Below are 27,445 nucleotides of genomic sequence, written 5' to 3' on the forward strand. Positions count from 1 at the left end.
AACTAGATTTTTGCTTTTGTTCTTACACTCAACTGCATGTCTTTGAGCTCTATCTGATGACAACAAAAAAAGGATGGGGGGGAAATCTCTGATGAAAACTTGAGGACTAGAGTAATACACCAGTAAACACTAGGAAATTTATCATTTCAAAGAAACAGTTGGGCTAGGAGGGCATTCACCTAAATTATATTAGGCAAATATAATGGCAGCTGAGATTCTGCAGCTCAGGCAATTAGCAGGAGCAATAGTTCAAACAGGACAAGAGTTCTCAAGGCTAGATGGCACTTTAACAACTCTGTCTGAAATGTAGCTAAACTAGACAATGCAAATAAAAGAAATCACAAAAGGATGCATTGCCTGTTAAAGGGAAAGGGCTTAGGTCAGTTATTATCAGTAATTACAGCTATATAACTACATCTTCAAAGCATTAAACAGCGAGGATCCTCAGCTCCCCACTGACTCACTGCATCATTCATATTATGCATGGAGAGAAATTAAAGCAGTGGTGGCTTAGGCTGTCAAGTCACTCCACATTAAATCAAATATTACAGGCAGAAGTTTGACTCACTTTTGTTAATTTAAAACTGTGATTCTCTAATGGTCAAGGGAAAAAAAAAAAAAAAAAAAAGTACGTTTTAGTATCTAGTTATTTTCCTTCTAACAGTCTGAGAAGTTGTGTCAAAAAACAGTGTTAAGGAACTGACATAAACTTCAGACTTTCTTTAAGCCTGTAAAAGTCATAACTTATTTCTGTTGTCAGTTGTAACCGTGGATGTGTACTTGGTAAGAGAGAGTGTTGAGGGAGAGGAATCTCTGAACTAACATTTGAAAGACTGTTGAACATGTAATAATGCTAGCCCTGCCCCCAGCAGGTAAGGGACTCCATGAGGGACTGAGGTCCCTTCCAGCCCTAACTGCCCCAGACCACACAAAGTGGCACTGCATTTTTCTGTCTAGCCTAACTAATGCCCTATTGCAACTGTTTTAACTTTTTGTCATTCCTTCTGCTACTAGACTTTGTAACCAGTTCATCTCCCAACTGAACATCTGCCTCTTCCGCTTGACCACTGCTTTAAATTCAGCCCATCAGGAGCCACACCGCCTGTGGCCTTTGGCTGGGCTCTCCCTTTAAGTGAAACATGACAGTAAAAATGTAAAAAGTAAAAATGCAGAGATAAGCCTGAGAATAAGCACACTGCTGTAAATTAAGGCAGACTCAAGGCAGAAATTTCCTGTGACCCTTGCTCCAATAAGTCAAAAAGCAAAACCAAGATCCAGCCTTCAATGCTGTCTTCACAAGCCTCATATTGAGGAGTGAACATAAGAGCAAGAGGTATAGAACAACATACTACTAAACTAGAGCAGGAAACGATCATACTTCACATCCTGCACTTCATTCTATACTCATGAAAATCTACACATACATTAGCATGTCTACCAGGATAGCACGCATTACAGAGGCACAAAGCCAAATTTCTATACAATCTTTTATTTTAACCAGTTTGCCTTTAGTGTCAAAAAGAAGCTATATCTTGTTAGGAATCTAAAATACCTCACCTTTCTGATTTACACTGAGGAAAAAAACAAAGCAAATAATGAACAGCTATAAACTGTAATCAAGTAATCCAAACAATAGCATCCAAGCATCTCTTAACTAAATGTTAACAGAAGGACAAAACCCAGGTATTTTGAAATTTAATTATAAGCAGTTGCAAAGATATACAAAAGTCCAAGATTAAATCAGTTCCTGTATCTTGATCTGTGGCCAGAGGAATGTTGTTATTTACAACATCTATAATGCTTGAAGGGGAGGCCAGTTGGCTTGAACACAGACTTTCTAATCTAAAACATCTTCAGCAATTAGAAACTTCATCTGTCAAGTCTGAAAGACCCTATATTTAATCCTTGTTTGAATATTTTGTAACATCCAGTGTGACTTCATTGACTGCAATTGAATCATGCCAACTTACAACAGCTGAAGACAGACTTTACACTTTTTTTGCTATTACACTGTACCCAGCATCAGCTTCCATGTTCTACAGCTATATAAACAGGATAAAGAATGAGGGGAAAAAAGGAATTGCAAGAAAGATACCCATTAGTAACATGTGGCACTCCTGTAGTCAAAGCATGTAAAAACTCAACTGGAGAAAAATCTTGCCATTTTCTTTAGAGGTATGCATGTTTCTTGGTGTGCACTTCCTCATGTAAACTCAAAAAAACTACACACATTTCATGTGAACAACCTCATTCTTTAAGGCAAGCCAAAATTTTCACATCCACACTATCCACCTGTGAAAGTTACTTCTCTGAACTCCTGGTACAGGTGATGCTTTTCTTCAACTGCAGCAGGATGTTTTAGCTTTCCATTCCCAACAAGGCTCTCCACCACTCACTCTCCTCTTTCACATCATATCCTTATTCCTATCCCCATAAAAACTTCAGAGTGTTCCCAAGCTGGAATGCACACTAGGACTCTAAAAATCTGCTTGAACTGATATTGAGTAAACAATAGCATACAGAAATAATGACCAGTGGACATCAAGTAGGACAAGTAATTTGGAATTGCCATAAAAAATAAATAAATAAAATAAAATAAAATAAAATAAAATAAAATAAAATAAAATAAAATAAAATAAAATAAAATAAAATAAAATAAAATAAAATAAAATAAAATAAAATAAAAAGGAACTTAGTAATTTTCTAATCACTAGTTATATCAATTTGGAAATTGATATAACTTATAACACTTATTTTCTCCAAACCTATACTAGAATCACAAAATACAATGCTTCCATGATTTAATTACTTTCTAGATTTACATGTACATTTTCCTATTTTCTTATAAGCCCATTTTAATAGCAAGAGAAGATCTTAGATTCAGCCATTTCAGAACAATTTTGAAGTTTACTTCGTTATGACATACCAATTTTTCTCTTACACTTTCTGTTTTAATCTGCAGACCTTTATAAGTCCCTTGGCAATTCTGCTTGGTATCAACATGTTCATGATACTGCTCTAGAAATGCTGTAAATTCTTGAGTTTCTGTCATTTACATTATGTTGTCTGACCCCTTCTTTTACCCAATACTCATTAAAAAGAATCATGGCAGTACAACAAAGTTGTACATGCAGTAGGGTACTTTTATGACAAGATATTTATTAAATTTCACATCGCCTTGGATAAAATATCAGCAAGCTAGTTGCTTCGCTTCTACTTGAATCCCAATCAGCAGTAGGAATTCCTGTTACAGGGGTTTTATCTTATTTGATTTTGATCTGTTATTTTTCTTACAGCTTTACTGAGTTCCCAATGAAACATTGCATTATGTATAAACACAGTCATGTGTGGTGACCAAGACACACACATACAGAAACTTGCTCTCACACAAACCTCTCTGCTTTCAGCACACCGCATGTAATTTCCATCTGCCTCCATTTCCTCCTTTGTAAGATTAAGATGCATGAAACCATCTCACACTCATGTAATTTGAAAATTATCAGTATTCATAAAATTCTTTTACTTTGCAACAGGAGTTTTGGAAGATTGTTAATCTGTTTACAAGCAAAATAAAATGCAAAATGTCTTTTAAAGTTCAGCTCACCATATGACTGCTGGGGGAAAAATGGCAGAACAGTTTATAGACTTTTACAGAAAGTTTTATGGGTTTTCAGTTCTGAACAACTCATGGTTCACAAGTTTGTCCACAGAAATAGATGTTCAGATGACTGACTATTCAATTAAAATGAGGCCCCCAAGAATTTAGTAAAAGTTATTTCTGCTGAGCTGGGCTGATACTCCAGAGCTAATTAAATGTGACCAATGAATTAATGGCACAGATTACTAATTTTTTACTTATCATGTCAGTGCTATTCTATTATTACCACTCAATTCTGTACATCACAGATCATACCTAATGAAGTCTGTTGATGGACAACTGGGTTGAGAAAGAACTCATAAATAATTTTTTTTTAGTACTTGTGAGAGGCATAGAGATAAACCACTACTGGTTTATAATATGCAGGTACTGGTTTATAATATGCAGGTGAAATACTAGCTAATGTTATTTTCAAAAGTTTTGCTGAAGCCATGGTTGATACAGAATTCCTTTAAAAATAACTGTATTTGCACCAAATACCTTGAACATGAAGGCCCCTGCTGCTTGGGTCTTAATTACTTTGATAGTGTTAGATGCCAAAAAATACTATACAGGAAGGTGGTAAGCATACCGCTGGTAACACTGTTATTACATGTCAGACAATACATCTTTCCAGCATAACGTCTCAAATGCTAGCTTCAAATACTTACAAGGATTTAGCACAGTATTTGATGTTATTAAAACCAGTCTTGAATACTGAAAAAAAAATAAATAATAAAAGAAGTTCGGGAATAAGCTACTTGTCTTCAGCTGCATTTAACAGTTTGCACATTGAATAAAACCAGGAATTTAACTTGGTTTCTATATCCAACATTTTCCTTTGCATAGCTACTTGCAATACTAAGCTATCTGAAATGGCTTTAGCTTTTCCTATAGTAGAGGTCAAATTACTTGAGTTTTGAGGCATTCCAGATACTCCACTCATTTAAGTGGTTACTAAAAGATTAAAATTGTTGCATTTAACTTCAACATATAATTTGAAGCTGAACTACTTTATTTGCTGGTTAAATAGCATTTTGTCCCACTCTAGAGACTGAATTCACCACAGAACAGAGAAATCTTACCACTTCATAAATATCTTGTTAACAGCTAAACTATGACCTAGGTAAGACACTTCATCACAAAACAGAACATTAAATCAACTAAACTCATTTTTGTTAAAACAGCAAAACAAACTGTAGCCTTTGCAGATGGGAGGGGAACCCTGTTTGCAGAGGGAATGATGACTAATAGCATAAATGAAAGCATTGGCTTTTTCTCTTGGGACTCAGGAAGAATCCTTCCAATTTATGGTTTAAAATTAAAGACATTTGGAGGTCTCCAGTCTCAGTCCCTTTTGGACATTCTTTCTAATCCCTCAACCACCAGCATTTTAGAAAAACTTGGCAGTCTCCACTCAGAAAAGCCCAGGGCTGACCTAACTGACACAGAATTACCAAAGAGAGTGGTCTCACTAGTTTAAAGGAGGGAAATACATAAAATAAAAGTAAAATAAGATAAAGCAGCACATATTAAAAACAATTAAATGAATAAACACCACAAAAGGTTTGCATAGATCAGACATGCAAAGGAGGTTACTATTTTCAGTATTTCGTAATTATAGTTTTGATCTGAAGAAAGCAGGCATGTATATTTTTTGAAGCATGCCAAATCCACTGTTTTTTTTCTGTAATATTATAGTTCTCAAAGTGACAGGACCTGTAGATGGTAAAATTAATAATGAAATCCTCCTCTGTCACTCTGAGTGTTTCAAATTGGGCATGGTATGTGAAGTAGCCAACCACTGCAGCAGTTACAGACTCTTCTTATATATAACTTGCTATACAACCTATGGTGAAACACAGTGTCATTGCTTACATTATACCTCCTGAAGAACAAAAAAGTAGAGAAAATATAGGACAGGACTTCTTGCAGCACAGTTCAGTGCTGTGTTTAGTACTTGTTAGGTAGGAATTTCTAATAGTTTCTAATCTGTGTGCACACATGAGAAACTTAGCCTCCCCTATCCTTGCTATCACAAACTCACACGACCCTAACCCCATTTCCTCACTCCATAGACATCTTTTCCTCATAAACTCGATAAGAATCCAGCTCCTCTGCTCAGACTAGTCCATCTACCCCAGTCCACTCCCACCTCATCAGAGCTGTGCTCCCCATCTTACCTTTTCCTGGTTTCACTCCTTCATCCTACACAAGAGAAGTACAGGTACTGATACCAGCAGACTTTCCAAAGCAACAACATGAAGGAATCTTAATAATGGCTCAGTTAGTCACTGACAACCATCTGTTTGGAGTATTTCATTCTACTTCCTGTTTAGATTTTTTTTTTTCCAGACAGCAAGCACTGTGGATCACTTTGAAGTGCTTCCTACCCTCAGTGGCCACCACAGCACGTGTGAGAGTTCATTAGATCTAAAGTGGTAAATAACGAGGGCAGAGACTAGTCAAAATAAATAAATAAATAAAAGTCTCAGAGTAAAATACATGTAGGACATAAGGACAAAAAATAAATCCCTGGGAACAGAAAAGTAAAGTGAAAGCAAAGAACAAGAAGATGGGAGTTACAGAACTATGGACAATCCCATTGAGACAATGAGAAGTGTATACATTTATTCTTACATGATTTCTAAAAATTCTAAGGCCATAAATTATTTTAGATTAATATTAATGTTTAAAACTGAGATTACATCATATACTCTGAAACATACAGTAGTTTTAATAAATTGTATGGTCTTGCAACATATGACTCACAGAATATCATATTTTAAACTGAAAAAAAGGGGGGGGGGGCAAGAAAACATTAACCAGTATGAGATTAAAGAATATAATTTTAATCTTTTTAAATGATGAAGACATGATATTAAAAAGAAATACAAAACATTATTTGCAATAAGTTTTCTATGAACTTTGTCTGAACTCAGGAAAAAAAAATGAATCTTTGGAAATAGTGATGTCTGAACTCCACCTTTCAAAATGATGAATTTTATCCTCTGGTACAGTTATGACAAAATACTGTGATAAGTTGCAGAAAGGCAAGTTATTTAAGAAGAAACCACAGAAGCAAAACTTAGACACATCACAAGAGTTTCTGCTGAGGGAAGTTTACCTCCCAAGGACTGTAATATAACATCTCCTATCCTGCACTGAATGACAGCATGAAGCTAAGGCACCATGGGAAAATGAAGGCATTACTTAGTTTGAGAAGTAACAGTCTCAAGTGGTTCTCATAAGTGAAATACGAAAACATGATGTGGAGATGAATGCAAACTCATTGGAAAACTCTGAGACTTAATTATCAACAATTAACTGCTACAATGGAGTTTAACAAGTTTTGGTGCTAATGATACTCCACTTATTGAAATCCACAAACAATACCAAGGTGCAAGGCATTGCCAGCATGCTGACCTTGGCAGATGAGAGAAAATGTCAGAAAAAAAAATAAAAATAAAAATGGTATGTGATGGGCACAAATGAATAGCAGTTCAGTAATGACAAGGAGAGGTTTCCATGCTTAAAGAATTGCACTGGTGCAGAATGAGGATGAACAGTCTTGGCAACAATCTTCATAAAAGATCTGGAGCAGATCAGAACTTGAGCAATGCCATTCTGCCACAAAACAGTCAGACATCACTTGGGGAAACAAAAGCAACGTCATCTGGTAAATATAGGAAATAACCCTTTTCCTTCACCCAGTGCTGGTACAGCCTGAGCTGGAATACTCCAGCTTGGGTTAGTGCACTTCAAGAAAGATGTTTTGGAGAAAGGTCAGTGGGGAAGAATGAGCATGGCCAAGAGATTCAGAAAACATGATGTAAGACAGAAGGCTGGGGAAATCATTTTGGGTGGGGGGAGGCTCTAAAAAGGGATGTCTGTAAGAAAACAATACAGTTTTTGAAAACGGCTTGTTTCAAAGTTCAGGAGATGTTTCAAAGCTTGCAAAAATCCTATAATACAGCTACAAGGGGTGGAGGAATGAACAGTAACAGGGAGTAATGCATTTAAACCACAACCACAGAACAGTATACACTCTGCCAGCCTATGCTCATGTCCATATGCTTCCTTATGGATGTCACTCAGCCTCTGCTCCTGTCACCTCCTGGGAATATGCTATGCCAGCTGTAGGTGGTTCTGTCTTGAAGAACATATAATCAGACCTCTTGAGGTCCCCTTTTCCTTTATTGAGATGATTGTTTCTGAAGGTCTTGAGACTTAAAAGACACTGGAATAATTTCTATGATGCCTAACATCCCAGCACTAAGGTTTGATTTTTTTTTTCTGTTTATTTCTGAAATGGTAATTTCTACAAAATGGTTTATTTCTAGAAATGGTAAACCATGTACCAATGACCAAAACTAACAGAGATGACATTTCAGGTATTTCACTGATCACTGAAGACTTCTCTGCAGGAAGAAGTTACTATACCTAGTTTACTCTGTGGTTTCACACTGAACTAGTACTTTCTAATAACAACCTCTGTGGACACAGTAAGTGTTCAGTAAATGTGAGGTAATGTTTGCCACTTTTTCGAATATTGAAGATGGGTTCTAAATTTATACCTTCCCTTTTTGCAGTACTTTCCTGTGTAAACATATCCATCCTCAAGTTCCAGAATCAAAACTGTTCCCAACTTTAGATTTGAGCTTCAGATTGTGGAAGAGGTTAACTTCTGAAATTTGACTTTCCTAACTCTATATACTCTGGGCTTTGACTGGCATGATTGTATTTAAAGCTTTTCCTACCTTTGGTATTCTGATAAATAACACATTGAAAAAATATTTGTGTGTTTTTCAAAAACATTATTCAAATACTCTCTAGACATAAAATTTTCAAGATTTTTTTTTCTTGTTGCTTTGAAACCCATGATATCAGGAATTTGATGCGGATACTCTATTACCTATAAGAGAAATGGTCTCTGAATCCTGTTTCTACAAAGACCAAGACAGAAAAAGATAAATGTGAGATCAGTTCTAGAAAAACAGGTTGAATAACTATCTACAATTTTAGATATTAATATCCAAATTCACTCAGTATGCAAAACCAAGTATAAAGAACAGACTCACCCTCACAAGATATTTATTAACTACTGCTTCTGGTCTGGCTGGAAATTCTTTTTTTTTTTTTTAAAAAAAAAAAAAAAAAGTCAATTTGTTGTATTAAATTGCTTCCAGGCAGAGCATGAAAGCATGGTTATTTTTAAAATTAAAAAAAAAAAAAAAGTCTATATATTTTCCTTATGTAGGTTTGGTTCAGATCCTGTCCAAGCTTGTAATTTTATCTACATAATACCACTTTCCCCTTTGTAAGGGATTCTGGTCTATCATGAAAGAAGTCATCATTAACCACCAATATAATGACAGAATATTTTAAAATATTATTTTATGTTTAAGGTCACCCTTCAGCTATTGGTTTCCTAGGATACTTTAAATGATTTTTATTTCCCATTGCCAGTAAAGGAATTTCATATGAATGTAATTCCTTGTTTTTTATGTCAGTCTGCTCTGTTTTTTTTCTTTGCAGCCATATGGGAAAAGTGCTTCAAATCCCTTCTAAAGAAACATGATTTGTATTTCTCCACAGAAAGACAACAAATTAAAAATATAGTTACAGCAAGATGCATTTTGAACTTAGAATATTCAAGTAGTTATATTTAAATAACAACAACAACAAAAGCTTTAATAGATTGAAGATTTAATAGATCTGTATAACCTTCACAAAATTTTCCTTTTGCATATTTCATTGTTTATTCTACTAAAAAGAGTCCCATGCTTTGTTAGCGCACTTAATTTAAAATGATTATGCATTCTTAGCTGCTACAATGCAATACAAAACAGATTGGAATCCCAAAACTCAGCCTAAGCCACAACTGAAAGAGGTTCGACTACTCACACAAAAAAAAATGATGAAGGGTATCTGTGGTGAGAAGAAGCAACCAACAACTAATTAAACACTTGTTTGCAGACTAGACTTTCGAGGTGAGTGAGATTTTTATTTAAGGAACACACGTTAGGCTCAGACCTGCAGAATCTGAATCTTAGATAGCCATCAGGTGTGAGAATATTGCAAAAAGTGTCTCTAAAATTTCTAGCCCACACAGTTATGTTAATATTTCTGCGTATCACATTTTCTGTCTCTGAGAGCAGAGCCCTGTGGGGATTTAGGTGATTCTGTGCTGGGGCTGCCGCGTGCCACCCTCCAGCCTCTCCCGTGACAGCATCGGGGCTCCTGGGGACAGGCAGTGAGCCAGCCCCACCAGCCCTTGGGTGGGTTCTGCAGGGCTCATTTTTGGCCAGTCAGCTCTCTTCTATCAGGTTTGGGTGATTTCATGTTACTCGACAAGCACACCTCAGGGTAGGCGCACCTGTTCATAAAGGAAAATGCTTCCTTTGCATGTTAGTGAAATGTACGCACTAACACACATTTTGAATCAGAACAAGATTTTCACTGCCTAAAATAAAGCAGTGTATTACATTGGGATACGTTCTCTAAAATGTATTGGCATTGCTTCCACTTGCCTCTTTATGTTTTCTTCTAATGTTTTTCTTTTTGTAATAACAGGTAGAAATTAATACATACAGAAACATCACTGCCACATCATTATGTTTGGTATTGTTGTTTTTCTATAATTTAATTCTGACATGTCGTCTTCTACACTAGAAGTAGCTACAGGAAAAGCTTGTCAAATTTTCTCCCAGATTATGCACTCATTTTATACACTATGAAATCTCAGCATGTTCTTTCCGTCATATAACTTCCTTCCAAAACTTTACAGTGATCAAGTGTGCAGAAGATTTTATACATCATCAGGGTCTCTTAAGTTTTCAAACAGCTTTTTTATTATTATTATTACTGGTTCATAGAAGAAATTCACAGAACCTATTTTAAAATAACTCAGCTGTTATAGTCCAGGTCTGTCAAGTACTACTATTCATACTGTTTTTGTTTTCTGATCTTGTTCTATCCAGCAATATTTTTGAGGCATACAAATCCAGATAAATTTGATGAATGTTTCTAGTATTGTCCTTATTGCCTTTTGCCCTGCAGAAGGTTCTTCTTTCTTCAAACCTTTATTTGTTCTACATCCAAAAGAACAAATCTATGTGAGAGAGCTTCTGTGAGGATGTCTTACAGCATCCTCACCTGGTCCCAGGAGGTGTTGCTGTGACTCAGCCCTCCTGTTCCCAACTGTGTGGTCCCACTCAATCTACTGTGCCAACACTGCTGATCCCACAGACAACTAATTTTAGTATGTCTCTCTCACACAGACTTACTGTACCAGTAACAGATTGTTATTTCTTTATATACACCTGAACCCTCATAGAAACCCAGTAATTGACCAGGTCAATGAAGTATTAAATGGCTTGTGATATGAGACAAATTTAAGACAAAGCATACAAAGAAACAGAAAATAGTGACCAGCATGACAGCACACAGGTAACTTAACCATTAAATGAGGGATTTTTGGAGACATCACACCAAGGATAATGATTAGTTTTGCGAATGTTTATGGGAAGCAATTATAAAGCATGAAGGAAGAATTGAGGAAAGTGTGTGACAGAGCGATGCGAACTTCTCTGCCAGGCAGAGAAGGACCTGGGAGTGATGGTGGACAGTCGGCTGAATATGAGCCAGCAGTGTGCTCAGGTGGCCAAGAAGGCCAACGGCATCCTGGCTTGTATCAGAAACAGTGTGACCAGCAGGGCTAGGGAGGTGATCGTCCCCCTGTACTCGGCTCTGGTGAGGCCATACCTCAAGTACTGTGTTCAGTTTTGGGCCCCTCGCTACAAGAAGGACATCGAGGTGCTTGAGCGGGTCCAGAGAAGGGTGACGAGGCTGGTGAGGGGCCTGGAGAACAAGTCCTACGAGGAGCGGCTGAAGGAGCTGGGCTTGTTCAGCCTGGAGAAGAGGAGGCTCAGGGGCGACCTTATCGCTCTCTACAGATACCTTAAAGGAGGCTGTAGCGAGGTGGGGGTTGGCCTGTTCTCCCACGTGCCTGGTGACAGGACGAGGGGGAATGGGCTTAAGTTGCGCCAGGGGAGTTTTAGGTTGGATGTTAGGAAGAACTTCTTTACTGAAAGGGTTGTTAGGCACTGGAACAGGCTGCCCAGGGAGGTGGTGGAGTCACCATCCCTGGAAGTCTTCAAAAGACGTTTAGATGTAGAGCTTAGGGATATGGTTTAGTGGGGACTGTTAGTGTTAGGTTAGAGGTTGGACTCGATGATCTTGAGGTCTCTTCCAACCTAGAAATTCTGTGATTCTGTGATTCTGTGAAACAAATGGAGATTCATTACTTCTGCTGTTGGAAAATACTACTGCTGCCACAGTTCCCATCCTTCTCCCAGCTGATCAGTGAAATATTCTTACCAAAGGCTGCTGTATCTGAACTGGGCAGTGAAACTGGTGACCTCCCTTCTAAACTCCGGCCTGGTAGCCAGCACTATAAAAGTTACAGCTTCCTCTGGCCCGTTGTAAGTGCTTGCTCATATGAGAGATCATGTGACCATCAATGACAAAATCAACCATCTTAGTTTAGACCAAGTAAATGGATTTTGCCAACGTTGACTGAAGCCAGGTGCTGAAAGCCCACCCACTGCTCTGACAGAAGATATCAGGAGACAACCAGCAGGAAGGAAAGGATGAAGAACTGGGGATGGGGAAGGAGGCAATTTCTTTCAGCAGTCCTGCTAGTTATGAATGATGTCTGTCCATATGCAATTAAGAAGTTCAATAGTTACAGCTTGTTAAGGGTATTAAAAGTGGGATGTTATTTTTTTTAAATAATTTTTAATGATTAATTCTAAGATTTTACTGTAAATGACAACTCAAATGGCTGAGCACTGCTCTGAATTAACCCCCTACTAAGATTTTTCTTTCTCTGCTCACTAATTTTGTTCTTCAGAAAAATCTGTGGTGTCTCCCAGATGCCTGAGCAAGAGGTTTGGGACCTACCTGTGCTGTTGTCAACAAAGAGCAGAGAAAGCTCCTGCACTTGTGCAGGAGTCTGCCAGTCTTGCTAGTTTGTGTTTGGGTAGAGCTCTGTGATTCCTCCTTTAGACTTGCATACGATGACCTTCTTTTTGCTTACAGTTCATGTAATGTAGAAGAGAGTGTTTCTGCTTTTGACTACAACAAATCAAATTCTTCTATTTACAACATAGTTTTTCTTCTTTTTATTTTTATTTTTTCCTTAAGAAACATGAAAGAAATTCTTACTGCTTATTGTTGCGAGCTAGTTGTCCTCTATCTACTCTACACTTGGATATGTAACTGTATTAATATTTTGGTAAGGAATTATTTATTTGATCATTTAATTTATGATTAAACAGGGCAGTCATGTACATCATTTTGAAAAGTGAAACTTCATAATTTTTGGAGAACTAACTGGGGGGTTGGAGAGTGGTTGTGGTAAACTACCAAAAGCAAGGAAAACAGTTATAGAAGCCACTTCATCTTGAAATAATACTTACCAGATGAACTGCTGAATGAATAGCCTAGAGCAGTATTGATGAGGACAAGGGGCACTAACCTGGAGTTACAGAATAAAACATTTATGCTACAGATATTAAAGGAAAAGTCCAAGCAGAACAATTAGAAGACAGAAGAAATCTAAATTCTGTAGAGGGTTTCACAGTTGTGATGATATGTACATAGGGTTTTTTTGTTTCAAGATAGAATCAAATGTGTGCTTGTAGCTTCTTTTTAAATGTTTACATCACCTGAAGAGGAATTATGAAATCTAAAAAATATACTTAGATGCATGTGTGTCATTTGAAATTGATCTAGATCTCAGTGACAAAATACCTATGGAGACCCAATAAAAGTGCCTGATTGAGCTACTCAGCTTTTGAAACCAGACACTGGGGACACTGGAGTCTGGAACAGTTTCCCATTGATTTCACTTGGCATTTCCTGCAAGCAGTACCACCACAAAACATATTCCTGTTGCTCCAGCAAGAGCAACATAGCGTTTACTGAAAAGGTCCTGTCTATTTTCATCATGTGAATTCTCTGTTCTCCTCTGCCCATGTAGCATTTCACTACTGCCAAGTCCTTTCCCCCTGTCAGAAGAGTATCAGAGCTTGCTGATTTAACTAACTAATCAAAGTGCTTCAGGTGCCAGTGATACTGCACACTAACAACACTTTGAGGGGATATCAGTGATGCCTGTCTGCTCTGTCCTGGACTCAGAGAAAACAGATACATAAGACCATGCTCATTCTTCAAATACCTTCTACTGAAACAGCGATATCGTTTTATCCTTTCTCTTTGAACAGCTATTGCATACCACACTTCTTTACTATCACAGATGCACGTGCATTGTGACAGTTTATGTGGCAAAACCAGAAAGCATCAGTAAAATGAAGAACAATTCAATCAGCAGACAGCAGCATAGACCCTTTGCTTCAGGAAGCAGTGCACACAACAGCCTATGCAGGTACAAACTAATCTTAAACCAACTCAGGAGCTCTTGGTAGGATACCCACACTACTTCTTCAACAAACTGCAAATTGCTTCAGACCCGTGCTAAGCATCTGGTGAGCTAGCTAAGCTTACAGTAAGTGGGATGCATCTACTTATCCCCATTACAATAACCATGTACTGCTAGTAAGATGCATTTTTTACTGTGATTTCTTGTTTTCACTGAAATTGTAACACAGATTTGTGTTCTTAAATTAAACTTCTTGTCCACTACCAGTTAAAAGGCAAAGACATACTCTACAGGTAAGGGATCATGCTGATTTTCTGGAAAATGTCTCTTACTGCCACCAAAAAAAAAAAAAAAAAAAAAAAAAGAAAAAAAAAAGATCATCAACCAACATAGCTCAGAAAGTTATGGAAATTCTTTCCCAAAGTAGCAGAGGATGGCAAACAGAAGGAGAAAAATATTAGTTGTGGGTCAGGTCGTGGAGACTGTCAGAAAAACTATCTAGTTGGAAGTTTGTGCAGGGCAAAGGCTTGGAGAAAAATTAAAGCAAAAAGCTAGTAAGGTGCTGTTCACTCCAACCCACTCACACGTTTAGACAAAACCAAGAGGAAAGTCAATCATTTAGGTTAAATTGATGTTTGCCCAGAATGGTTACTAGCAATGCTGCAGGAGTCTGCAGTATAAGTAACAATAAAAAGCAGGATTAACAAACAATGCATCTTCTTTCAGTGCACCAAAATCCTGTCGTTTCTTTTCTTTGAAGCTTTAACTACTTTGTAGTCACTGGATTAGAAGACTTGAGGACTTGCATACTTTCCAGACATGCTGAGCCTAATGACAACTTCCTTTACAAAGCAACAGCCTCACAATGAATAAACAAACTTAAATAGCAAGCTATCCTTCGCACAGAGAACATAGTGACAGATGCTATAAATTAGACGGAATACTCTAAGTAGCATTTCTTTCCTCTGAGCAACCGCACAACGCAGCAGAGAACATCTACAGAAAGATTTATGTAGGAAAACCGAAGGGAGTTTGCTTCATATTTTTGCTTTGCTTGCAATGTTCAAAATAATAAAAAGAGGATCTGAAAAATAAATTATCTCAGTCAAAAGTGTGATTAAAGACCTCAGATGCTGATGGCTTCTATCTGACATTTTCATTGAACACAAAATGTGAATTTCAGGCTTTGAAAAAAATAGTGAAACCATGAGGAGGAGACAAGTCTTGTATACAGAAGATTCACATTGACTATCAAATGAAAGAGAGTACCTATTACCATTCTTCCTTTTACAATGTCAATCTCATTGGCTAGTGGGTTAAGTCTGATTCCTAATTAGTGGTCAAATATATTTCCATGCCAATGACAATTCTGCAAGCTAAAGTGCAGTGAGTGTAGAAAAAGATCAGCTTTCCTGCAAACAACTGGAAGCTCACTAAATAGGATGAATTTGCCAGGTCTGCCAACTGGTCCTTTTCTCCCTGCATCTTGCATTTCTATTTACAGCAGAAAAGCGATTAAGGAGAAAACACCAATTCCATTACAAATGCTTAACATAATCAAGACACTCCAGGGGAAAAATCATTCAGTGTCAACCCTTGACCCTAAGATAAACTTCACCACTGAATTGCTTAACTATTTAATTAATGCAAGAAAAAGCTTTAATAAAGTTTGGCCATGCTTAAGGTAGTCTGCGTAGTCGATGCCATTTATTAAAAAGCTGTGTGAAGATTCCGTGTATTCAAAGCTGCACGGACTTTTACCAGGTGACCTAAGTACACTTTCCAGAGCTGAATCTCATTTATTAAAGTCAGGAGGGGGCTATAGCTAAATCCCATGCAACTTTAAAGATTCAAGCATTTTACAGCTTTTTGTAGTGAGGCATTTAAAAGCGCTCAGAAGTAATCTGTACTTTATTCATTTCTCTACTAACACCGTACTCTAAGAAACGAGTCGTTTTTTTTTTCTTTGTAATGTTGGGTAGAAGTTTACACACCACAGGGCTTGCAAAATCATAGCACAGAGTTACCATTATGTTTTCGTTCCCAGAAGCTCTGTTGACAGAAATTATTTATTTTTTAAACACAGTGTTCTGCATACTTTGTGAGTCACGTGAGTATTAACTTCAGGTCGAATAAATTCCTATTTAACGGTAAAGGGGTGAAACAAGTTAAGTAAACTGCAGTGTGTGTCCTGGAAGCGGAGCGCATTGTGCACCTACACTTCCAGGAAACCAACATGCCAGTCCCTGTCCCTTGGTAACTCGGTCGTATTCCGAAGAGAGACCAGAAAAGACTGAAATAACCTTTTTCAAAAATAAACACAGAAATTAAGCGTGGGCGAACACACACTCTCTTTGCCGTTAAGCGAGTCTAATTAGAGAGAGGAGCACAGATTAACTACAGCAGCCCCCAAGATGCGTGGGGGGGCTCCCAGCCGCTCCGCAGCATGTCGGGTGCGGGCAGGGGAGCCCCCAGCTGCACCGCCTGCCCACGCTTCCCGCAGCTGGCTGGGACCACCAGCGCAAGCCCACTTTTGGGGCAGCACAGAGACAAACACAAATGTTGTGTACGCGTCCCCCTCGGCGCCGGTTTGCGGTCGCGCACTGCCCCCAGGACGTTTCCCCGACGTGGGGTGCCCACGGGTGACGGGCACAGGCAGAAGCAGAAAGCGCTGCCGTCCTCAGGGCACGGCGTTTTGGGGCTTTTTCTGTGGGGAAAGAGCAAGCAGCGGGGGGAGAGGGAAGGGTTCTGCCTCAGAAGACACCTCCCCCCACCCCCCGAGTCCCCGCTGGGGAGAGGATGGGGGGGCAGCCCGCGCAATTTGTTAGCGGTCTCCCCCTTCAAAGGAGCAATAAAGGCGCTAGGAAAAATAAACGCGACGGGAACTGACCCCAAATCTGCGAGCGGTGACACCCTCCCCCCGGAAAACCCCCAGACCTCCAGCTTTCTGCTGACCCTTTCCCTTCACGGTAAGGCAACAAATGGCAAGACCTAGGACCCCGGCGCTGAATAACAGGAAATATAGGCATCTGTCACCTCCCGGGGAGAGGTAAATGGATTAGCGAGAGCAACAAAGGGAAGAAAAGCCCTTTCAAACGTGCAATTGATTAACAAGTCCCCTCTAATCTGCAGCATCACTGTTTTTCCTTAAAGACATCATCGGTCTCCTCCTGCACCTCGGTGCAATTAAACCAGGGCCGGGAAAGGCGGGGGAGGAAGGCGCTGCTCGCCCGCCCTCCCGGCCGGGACAGAAGGAGAAGGGTTTCCAGCCCGGCACGGAAACGGTGCCTCCTCTCACCTCTCCCTCAGTCCCTAGGCGAAGCGCCCCGAGAAGGAGTTTCTGAGCAAGGTTTATCTGCCGCGAAAGGGGAGAGGGCAATTCTGGAGGGAATGGTTTTAGGAAAGATCAAAGAGCTGAATCCGGCAGCTCCTACCCCCCTCCCAGCGCGTTTCACATCCCGGGTAAAACGAACAGGGTAAACCACCCCCCTTTCTGCTCCGAAAGCGCCACACATTTTAGGCGTGCGTGGAAGAAGGGGGGAAAATTATTAAAATATAAATAAATAAAGAAGAAGAAAAAAAAAAAAGTTATGCGGCTTCTTTTACAGGAACTCTTACACCATCGCGGCTCTCTAACCCCACACGCTCCCTAAGGTCCCTATAAATCACGGCGCTCGCCTCGGAGGTGCCGGACAAACTGGCAACTGTTCAGCAGCCGCTCTGCCGCTGCCGCGGCGCAAGGTCAGATGTTAATAAGGGCAGCTTATTCAGCCCCAAAAACAATCGCGGAGCTCGCTGAACCGAGTCCTAGCGTTTCCCGAGCCCAAAGGCAGACCTCCTCCGTCCCCGAGGGTCGACCAGGTACCCAAGGGACATGGGACCCTTCCGAGCTCGGAAACACACAGAAGGAGTCTCTGCTGAGCCTCCGTCGGCTGCAAGCGCGGCGGCTGCCCCTCGCCCATTCGGCTTTAAGCCCCCAGCCCCCCTCCCCCTGGTTCCCGCTGAGGTTCTGGCAACACTCAACGTCCCAAATAATAACACATTATTATAACCGCTCCGAGGGGAGGGCTGGAGGGCGGGCAGACTGAAGGAGGAGGCTCCACTCGCTGCTATCCACCCTCGGCAACAACAAAACCCCGAACTTTTCCTTTGTTTTCTCCCTCTTCCCCCCTCCCACCGACCGCCACCACCCAGCTCCGGTGCGCGGCGGCGGCGGCCGGGGGGGCGCACGGAGCGCCCACCGCTGCCGGAGCGGGGCAGAGGCGCAGGGATGCACCGGGGAAAGGTGAATTTTTGGCGAGCCCTCCTCAAGAGGGGCCTCTGCCGCCCGCCTCGTAAGGAGGCGACATCAGGTTTCCATTTTGCAAAGAACCAAAAAACAGAAAAGAAAAAAAAAAAAAAAAAAAAAAGAGGAGAGAAAAGAAAAAGTAGGAGAGAGAGGAGAGGAAAAGAGAAAAAAAAAAAAAAAAAAAAAAAAGGAAAGAGAGAAAGAAAGACACCAAAACAAACTAATCAACACCAAATGGGGATGCTGGCGGCTCCTCCGGTCCCAAACGCACAGGCAAACTCCCCTGGAAGCCCCCCTCCCCTTTCCCCCGCAGACCCTCTTCCCGAAAAGTGGTGGCGGCGGCGTTGCCCCCCACTCCGGCGGGTCTCCCTCTCCCCCCCGGCGCATCCCCTCCTTACCTGCGGCTCGGAGGCGGAGGATGGCTGCGGCCGCCAGCAGGGCGAGGATGCGGCCCGCCGCCCCCCGCCGCCCGGCCGGTCCCGCCGCGGGGACCATGCTGCCCGGAGCGAGCCCGGCTCCCTGCGGGCGGAGCGGTGCCGCCGCGCTGCGCTGCGCTGCGCTGCCCTGCGCGGAGCGGTGCGGAGCGGTGCGGTGCGGTGCGGAGCGGAGCGGTGCGGAGCGGAGCGGGGAGGTGCGCAGCGGGTGTCCCCGGCACCGCCGCCCCGGCTCTGCGCTGCCGCTAGCGGACTGTCCCCGACTGGGGGCGGAGGGAGCCGCGCTCCTCTCCCCTCCTCCTCCACCTCCTCCTCCTCCTCCTCCTCCACCTCCTCCTCCGCCTCTCCAGCATCCCAACGTCACCGGGGACAAATCCGACACAGGGGAGGGGAGGGAGAGGCGCCGAGGGGCGGACGGTCCCTGCGCTCCGGCACCCTCTGCCGGGGGCTGCCCCCTCCTCCGGGCCGGCTCCCGCCGCCCCCAGCCCCCCGGGCAGGGGGAAAGCCCCGCGGCCCCTCCGACGGGCGGCTGCCGCCGCTCCCAATCCCCCCGGACGGCCGGAGTTAATTTTTACTTTCCGTCCCGAGCAGCGAGGAGAGCGCTCTGCCCCCAATAAGGCTTCAAAACATTTCAGAAAGTGATTTATTGCCGGAAATAGGGACGCCGTAAGCGCGATTTGAATATGCTTTCCTAAACCCTTTTTAGTTTATGTTTTCTGCAGTTCAAATAAACCAGCGCGCTAAGGTAACGCAGACCCGGGAGCAGGCATCTGTTAACTGCATCACGAGTGCCAAAAAGGCGCGTCTTAATTTGACGTACTTTTAAAGTTATAACTCATCAGTAAATTTAGTTAGATGTCTTCTCCACAGTCTTGCCTTTGCTTTAGACTTTGATACTAAGGATGTGATGTCGAGTAATGCTGAATATACGCTCTTGATATATGTATAAATATATACAAATCTCTTAACAACCCTCCCCCCGTCAAGCTTTAAATGTACATGGTTCAGTGGTAGCGATTTTACATTAAATTTCTTTATTGCAAACACAAGAAAATGCTACAAAATACTCTTTTCTTCTTGCTTTTGCATATCGTTTCTTCCCTCTCAGCTCTCCAGTTCCATCTTGAAAATTCTTCTGGCACCTACGGGTGACAAAGGAAGGTCCTGATCCCTCTTTGGTAGGAATGTAGGACTGGCTGAATCCAGTCCCTTGCCATCACAACAACACTTTTTGTAATCCCTTTCATAAACAAATGAAACCAAACTTAAGAGTACTGAGGACTTTCTTTCTTAAAAATGATTTCCACCCTTTTGATTAGAAGGCTGCTCCAGACCTTGCCTTTTCAATGCTCAGTGAGCTATTTCCAATCTCCAGTCTAAATTTATTCATTATCAGTTTATATTCCTTGCCTCTTGTGCTGCTGTTATCTTTTTCATTTAAGTATCTTCCCACTTCCCATTTCTATTGAAATAGAAAAAGAAATACTCCTCAACCTTTATTTTGCTGCACTAAAGCTTAAATTGTCAAATTTCCTCTGGAACAAACAACTCTGCACTCCTTGATTACCTCTGTCCTCCTCTTCTCTTTTTTGTCTGCACTTTTGGAAATCTGATTGAATTTTTCTAAAGCTCTGTCATTAGACATGCTTTCTCTTCCAAAGCACTTGCACTTTCCTATCAGTGCTAAAAAGGCTAATACGTTCTGATGATTACAGCACCTTTCCACTTAACAGATATGCTATGATGTGTTAGGAAATCTACATCCTCTGTCTTTATAAGTTCCAGTGTGTTCCTTAACAGCAGTGAACTAAATCAAGTGTCAGCCTGGCCTGGCACTCCCCCTTCACCCTTCGTTTTTTTTTCTCATTGTATTTCAACTTATCAGGATGAGTTCTTTTTGTAAGATCATAGGAACTTTATGTTGGAAAAGTTATACTGCTCCATCTTTTATCAAGAATGGCTCTGTATCAGCAAAACACACTTGGCTGTATGCTGATAATCATAGAATCATTAAAGTTGGAGAGACCTCCATGATCATCGGCAGACCAACTAACAAGGATGTTGCATTGGCCGGGAATCGAACCCGGGCCTCCCGCGTGGCAGGCGAGAATTCTACCACTGAACCACCAATGCAAGCTCAAATATGATTTAGTGTGTCAAAACCAAAACAAAAAAATGAATAAAAAAGCACACAACAACATCCTCTATTTAATATGAGAGATAAATTATGAAGAGCATTCTTCCACCTAATATTTTCAAAAATTCTCCTTTCCCTCTCTTCTGCCAGCTCCTCATCCAATTTACAGCCTATGGATCACCTTCATCTTAACCTGTAACTTCCTTGTTGGAGGTATATGAGATGTTTAACTCAAGTCTAGATGAATGAGATCTAGTATAAACTTTTTGTTTCAAGAACTGCTTTAAAGGAAGCTATTAGTTCAACTGACATGATCTCTCTTCAGTAAATACACTGTGTTCTATATATTTCCATGATATTAACTTATCTTTTCCTCCAAACTGTTCCAAAGCTTTGCAAATTCCTGAGGCCAGACTAATATATCTATAGGTATCTGGATGGCTTTCTCCTTACTCTTCATAATATCATCTACAGAGATGAAGAGAACTGATCTCATGGGAAATGAGCAAGCCTGCACAGCCATGTAAAATGATATGTGAAGCGTATGCAGTGTGCACAAGCTGATGATAACAAAAACACTATACACTCTTCTGCTGCTCTCCAAAGTAAAGCTGCATTTGCCACTGATGGTAAGTAGCCAGGGTGTATCTTACTTCCTAGTTATATGATACTGCATTCATTTTGGTAGGTTACATGGCTGAGGGCAAACAATAGTAACAAGACCTACAGTTGAATGTATTCTTTCTCCTTTGCCTTATTCTTTATTCCTGCTCTCATAAAAATAAATAAATAAACTCAGAGAATAATTAGGATATTGACACAAATAATTTTTTTGCACTTGGGAACAAATTAGCATTAGATAGAAACTTCATTTGTGAGTGATTGTTATGTTATGAAGGCCAAATTACCAGAACAAGTTAGATACTGAGAATTTGCCTTCTTCACAGCCACAAATGACTTTGTCACTGACCACAAAAGCTATCATTTCATATTTCACATTTGCAGGGAGAATCACTTGGCAAAACTGAGATGAAGTCACTAGAGTGAAGAAACCACAGTATGAATTCTTGTTGTGTGTTGTAGAAAGACATGTACAGTGGGAAGAGAAGGATGGACAATTGCACATTTCTTCTGAGTTGATTCACCCTACTCATGTAAGCCATTAGAGTGCTCACTTGTGTTCTGTAGCATATGGTCCCAAACTGTTTTGTCGCTATTTGACAAAGAAAAAGCTGTACACGTATTTTTTTGCATGGCCATATGGTACGTGCCTGATAGGTGTAGCTGAGAGCAACAGGGAGAGCTGGAGTTTGGCCTGAGCTTGTCTGGAAATCCCTGATAGAGTTCAGATGAATTCCATTTGCCATGTGTGTCTGCTTTCGTAATAAACATAACAAAAACACTTTAAAGAAAATATAAGTTCTCACGTGGTTTGAGCTTCAAGGACATAGTGTTCCTACAATCATTTTACAAGCTTAAATAAGTTTTAACCAGTGCACTATCTTTATTCAAAAAACAAATTCCACACCTGATCTTTCTATTCCTATGATATAAGGAGCACAGAAAAAAATATTATTACAAACATTACTTATATGCTCCACGTTTGCAGGATCAGCTTTTAGATTTTCTTCTACAATTGTTTTTACAATAGTGGAGAAGTGCATACTGTTAGAAGTCATCAGAAGTCCAGCTAAATGGTTAAGACATTGAGCAAGGTACAGAAAGCCCATGAGACTGGTCATGCTGATAAATGTTAGAGAATCACTTAATAAAAAAGAATTTTGGAGAAGTCACTCGGAAAACAGTGCTATATACACTATTCTCACATTCATACCTGCAAATTTCTGATATCTTTAATGAAATCAGCAACTATTAAAATTAAATCAAAAATAAGTTAAACACTTAAAAAAAACCTTTTTCCTCTTACAGGAACAAAATAGTATAATTTTTTAATCATGCTTTTAGATCACTATTTACGATGATTTAGATATGTTATATTGAGATACATATATGTGTACAAATAGTAAGCTTCAATACATATTTTGAACAAAATATTTCACCTCTTCCTATTTTTTTTTTTTTAAACAGGCACAGAATTTATCTCCCTTCTTGCTGTTGTTTGCACCTCAACACACACAAATGTATCAAACAGTATTGATACAGAAGCTGGCCCCCCACAGAATAAGAAGATCTGACAAGCATTCAAGTAATCATCACTCTCGATAAATGGAGATCATCAAGGGCATTTCTCATTCCTAGAACTACAAGAAGCATTAATTCAGCTTTTCATTTATTTCATGGGATAGGATGCAGACAACACTCACAAAAATAGAGCTGATTTTCCTGACTAGTAAAATCATACCCTCTTGAAGGTCTGAGCAACATGTGGTGTCTTTAGACTGATGCCTTCTCAACCCCCTGAGTCATAGAAACTGAAAGGAGCAGGAATTTTCATCTCTCTTCTCTATCAGTTATTCCTACAGGTAAAACAATTAGAGAAAGACTTATTAAAGCTTAGAATATGAATAAGGAACAGGATTTAATTTCTTTTATACAAACTAAGCAATAGCTTAAATGCCTGAATCAATCAATTTAATTTAGAGCTAAACTAATCCTTGAAGTCATTATGATTACACTAAAGAGTGAACGTGGCATTTGGTTTTTCATGCCCCCAAAATAAAACAGAGGGTTTTTTTTTCATGCAATTGTCATTAGCATTTGATGTAAGCTGTACTGAAATACTTCTATGTATTTTAGTAGTTAATAGCCATCATCCTGGCAGTAGAAGTCCAGTCCTGTAAATAACACAAATAATTAAAATCGTAACAATTTAACTTAGATAAATCTCAAAACAATATCCTTCTTGTTATGGCTGTCAAGCTGGAACACCAACAATCAGAAATTTGGCAGATTTCAAAGTAAAAAGTTGTTTAAATGTCCTTAATCACCTAAGTTGCTTGTTGAGTTCATACAGAACTAGAAGTCCATTACCCCAAACCTCAGCAGTAGGATATTAAGTACTGCAGAAGTACTGCAGTACATTGCAAAACAACACTGAAAATGCATTACTCCAGTCAAGAAGATATGAAAACTGTCAGTGGATGTAAACACCACAGGATAAAGTAAAGTTCAATTTGAAAATAAATCAAAGGTTTCCAAGTTACCACAAAACTATATATATATAAATATATATATATATGTTTTGTTTGTTTGTTTGTTTGTTTGTTTTTAAAGGTCAGTATATGGACATCAAAATGTCCAAAACTGAATTGAAACAGCAGTTTATAAATCAGCAACCAAAGGGTACCAACTACAAAAAAAAATGTCTCTTTTTGGTGGGTGGGGGTGGGGCGTGGGGGAAGGCAGTGTTTGCTGGGAGAGGCAGGGTTTTTTTTTATTGGTTTTGTTTTCTTTTCTTTTCTAAAACTAGCCTTAGCTAGAGAAGAGGCTGTCTTCAACATTGGCACACCGGGTTCAGGGCCACATCAAAGAGGGATCAGAATTTGTATGCTGTGTTCCCAAGTGCACTTAAGAGTTCTCCAGATGGGAGACATCTCATTACAAGCTTGTCAAAAGTGCATCAAAGACTGCCTTGGCTTTGAAAAAAAATAGATGGATATACTCAAGAAAGAGGTAAAATCTGGCAAAAACTAAAAGCAGGCAGCTCTTATTGCTTAGGCCACAAGCATGATTTTTCTTGCAATTCCTGTGCCTTTGCAGTCACAAAGCAACCCCAAAATGGACAACAAACTTAGTCAAGAGAGCCAAACTAATTATTCTGCAGTCCTGCACTAGGGATCCATCATGTGGTAAAGTGAAATTCCTCTCCTTCATTCCTCTCTCCCCATATTCAGGGGCACATATGGCATACACACATAAGGGAGCAAGAGCTACCATGGGAAGAACTTCAAAGATAACACACAAACAGTAATGGGAACATGTATACAAGTAAAATTCATTTGGTGTTGCTGTGTTCGATGGCACACAGCAGATGAATGCTGCTGGCTTTAAGTACGCGATCCCAACTGTTTTTCCTTTGGTCTATAACACTTTGAGGAAGACAGTCTGCCACATTTTTCCCTTCTCTCAACTACATTCTGAAGTTCACACTTGTGAAAAGTAAATTCAGCGTACTGATGAATTTTCAAATGTCTGTGCCTGAGCAAATAGCTTATTCTGTAGCATTCACAGACCATTGTACTTACTGAGTAAGAACCTGAGAGTGACGTGAACTTGAACATAGGCATGAATACAACTGCTTAGCAGATATGCACACTAAATTAATGGGCAGCATAGATAAAGACTTGGGACTAAAATACACCAAGGAAGATATGATTACAAATAATTCTACATTTAAAACATTTTAAAGACTGCATAAATCTTTTTCTCCCCGGAGAGATATGTAAAGCCAGTTGGCTGGAATGAACACATCACCTGGGTCCCAAAGTCCCACATGGGCCACTGAAGTTCTCTTCTATTAAAAAAACAAGTAACATTATTTTAAAATAGATTTTTTTGTTTCATATAATTGCAAGCTTGCACTATGTCTGGTTCAGCTGGTTTTGATTTGCAACACTGCTACCCATTTTATACCCATTGTCCTTTGGTTTCACTTTCTCTTAGTCTATGTACCAGTCCCATAAACAAAACAAACAAAGAAAAAAATTGAAAAATTGAATATTTCTGCTCACTTAAAGACACTTTCTACCTCTTCTTGTCCCCTTTTACTGGAATCAGAACAATTTGAACAGCTGTTCACCACACAAAAATAAAAAACAGTCTACATTTTTCTTGTCCTTCTTACATAACTTCTTCGTTGTTACTAAAGTGGATTTTTAAATAGGTAATTATCCTGTCTCATCTATACAGTTATGGTCCTCAAATTCTACAAATAGAAAGAAGTTATCTAAGCGTATTTTTCCTGTCATTATCACTGCTTTGACATTCTGTGCCTTTCATTCACAAATTAGACATGACAGGATTGGAGATCAACCATAATTAGGAAAAAAAAGAAAAAAAATGTATATATATATATATATATATATAGTCTATTGACTATTTAGACATAAATAGTTATTTATGTCTAAATATTTAGTATGTCTATTTAGTCTTATGTTTAAACTGCAAGCTCAGTCTGATCCACCAAGGAAGACAGGAAATTGCATCAGTCTGGGAGTATATTAAATAGTTCTCCCGAATGAAGAAGTCTTATCTCCCTATATTTCACAAGTAGAAGAAAGGGACAGAAGGAAAGTATGTTGTTTTGCCTTTTAGGGAAACAGATTTTTTGTACCTGGTCAGCTACTTTGGTGGCACCACGTCCATTTCACTTCAGAGATTCTAGGAACATGCATCCTCGTTTGAGTTCTGTTTATGTAACCAAATTTTGACATACTGGAGTCAAAACCTCTGATCTGGGATCAGTCTGCTTTCTTGACTTTGAGCAACCTGTCAAGGATGGATTATTAGATCAGTCACTGCTGTTTCCCCATAACAGCCGTAACATCACCAATATACAGGTACAAAAGTAGGTTTTCTATCCTATTTTATTGTTCAGAAACTGCTGAGCCTATGGTTTTGATGGAGGTTTACTTGACTTGTGTAACATCAGCTGCAGTGCTACACAAGTGTACCTGCCTCTCATGAGAGCCTTTCAAATGAACGTTCCTTGACATCTTTCTTTCCCAAGCTACCATAACAGCAGCAGCAGTCAACTTCTTACAACAAATCTGTAATTAAATTAAATAGCACAGTTAAATTAGACTCAGATGCTCTGAGCTATTGCACAGACTTGATGATATCTCTGAGGCACCAGTACCATTTTTGTGGAGAAGAGTTCATCTAAAAGGCCTCAGCATATGCCAGTTGTTGCCTTGTGCAACAGCTAACATTATGCAACGCTGGACCAAGAAAAGTCAGACCCTGAGCAAAACTGTCCTTTGTCAGGTTCTCAGCAAGCACAGGCCAGCATGCGGTGCCAGGAATCAACCCAGCTAAGAAAAATAGGAAGAGGAGGAACAGAACAGCTCATTTCCAACTCAGCTGAAGCCCTCTGGGAACATCAAGGATAACTGGGGAAAGTCTGAACAGCACTTTTACTGTCTGTAAGTTATGGATAATAGGAAAAATAAAGACAATGGAAGATAATATTTTTTCTGTGTGTGGTTGGTTCTGAAATACTCAATATTTATAGCAGTTAAGTCAGATGAGAAGGCATAGACTGATTAAGCAGAAAAGCCCCTGTGTTAAACTGTAATGTAAAACATATGAAGGTGGTCTATTTAAACTTCACATTTCTACACTTGTATAGCTTTTAATTCTACAGGAAGAGGGGAGAGACAGCATAGAAAATTGTACTTTTGAAAGGGTATGAAAGAAGCCAGTAGGCTTTTGTTATATAGTGACTTAGAATGCACAGGGCTGCTCACATGAAAAAAGAACGTAAATAGAGCAAACAGCTTCTGAGACACACATGGCACTAGAAATAAAACTAACCAAACAA

At 39.9% G+C, this 27,445-nt stretch overlaps 1 protein-coding gene, 1 long non-coding RNA gene and 1 other non-coding gene across 3 annotated transcripts in view; 1 reads left to right on the plus strand and 2 right to left on the minus strand.

Moving 5' to 3' along the window:
- ROR2 (receptor tyrosine kinase like orphan receptor 2) overlaps nt 1-19,098 on the minus strand; it is a 151,521-nt gene extending 132,423 nt beyond the window's left edge. Inside the window, exon 1 of the mRNA XM_068667765.1 lies at nt 18,771-19,098. Within this exon, the coding sequence (XP_068523866.1) occupies nt 18,771-18,867 (97 nt within the window). The 5' untranslated portion in view covers nt 18,868-19,098. The remainder of the gene's footprint in view (nt 1-18,770) is intronic.
- A 1,770-nt stretch (nt 19,099-20,868) lies between these two features.
- Nucleotides 20,869-20,939, minus strand: TRNAG-GCC (transfer RNA glycine (anticodon GCC)). The gene has a single exon. It is a non-coding gene; the product is annotated as a tRNA-Gly (tRNA).
- A 484-nt stretch (nt 20,940-21,423) lies between these two features.
- LOC137848468 (uncharacterized) lies at nt 21,424-24,155 on the plus strand. Its single transcript, XR_011091371.1, has 3 exons — nt 21,424-21,572; nt 21,949-22,097; nt 23,032-24,155. It is a non-coding gene; the product is annotated as an uncharacterized lncRNA (long non-coding RNA).
- Nucleotides 24,156-27,445: the final 3,290 nt, after the last annotated feature.

The sequence above is a fragment of the Anas acuta genome, chromosome Z (assembly GCF_963932015.1).
Source record: "Anas acuta chromosome Z, bAnaAcu1.1, whole genome shotgun sequence".
NCBI lineage: Eukaryota > Metazoa > Chordata > Aves > Anseriformes > Anatidae > Anas > Anas acuta.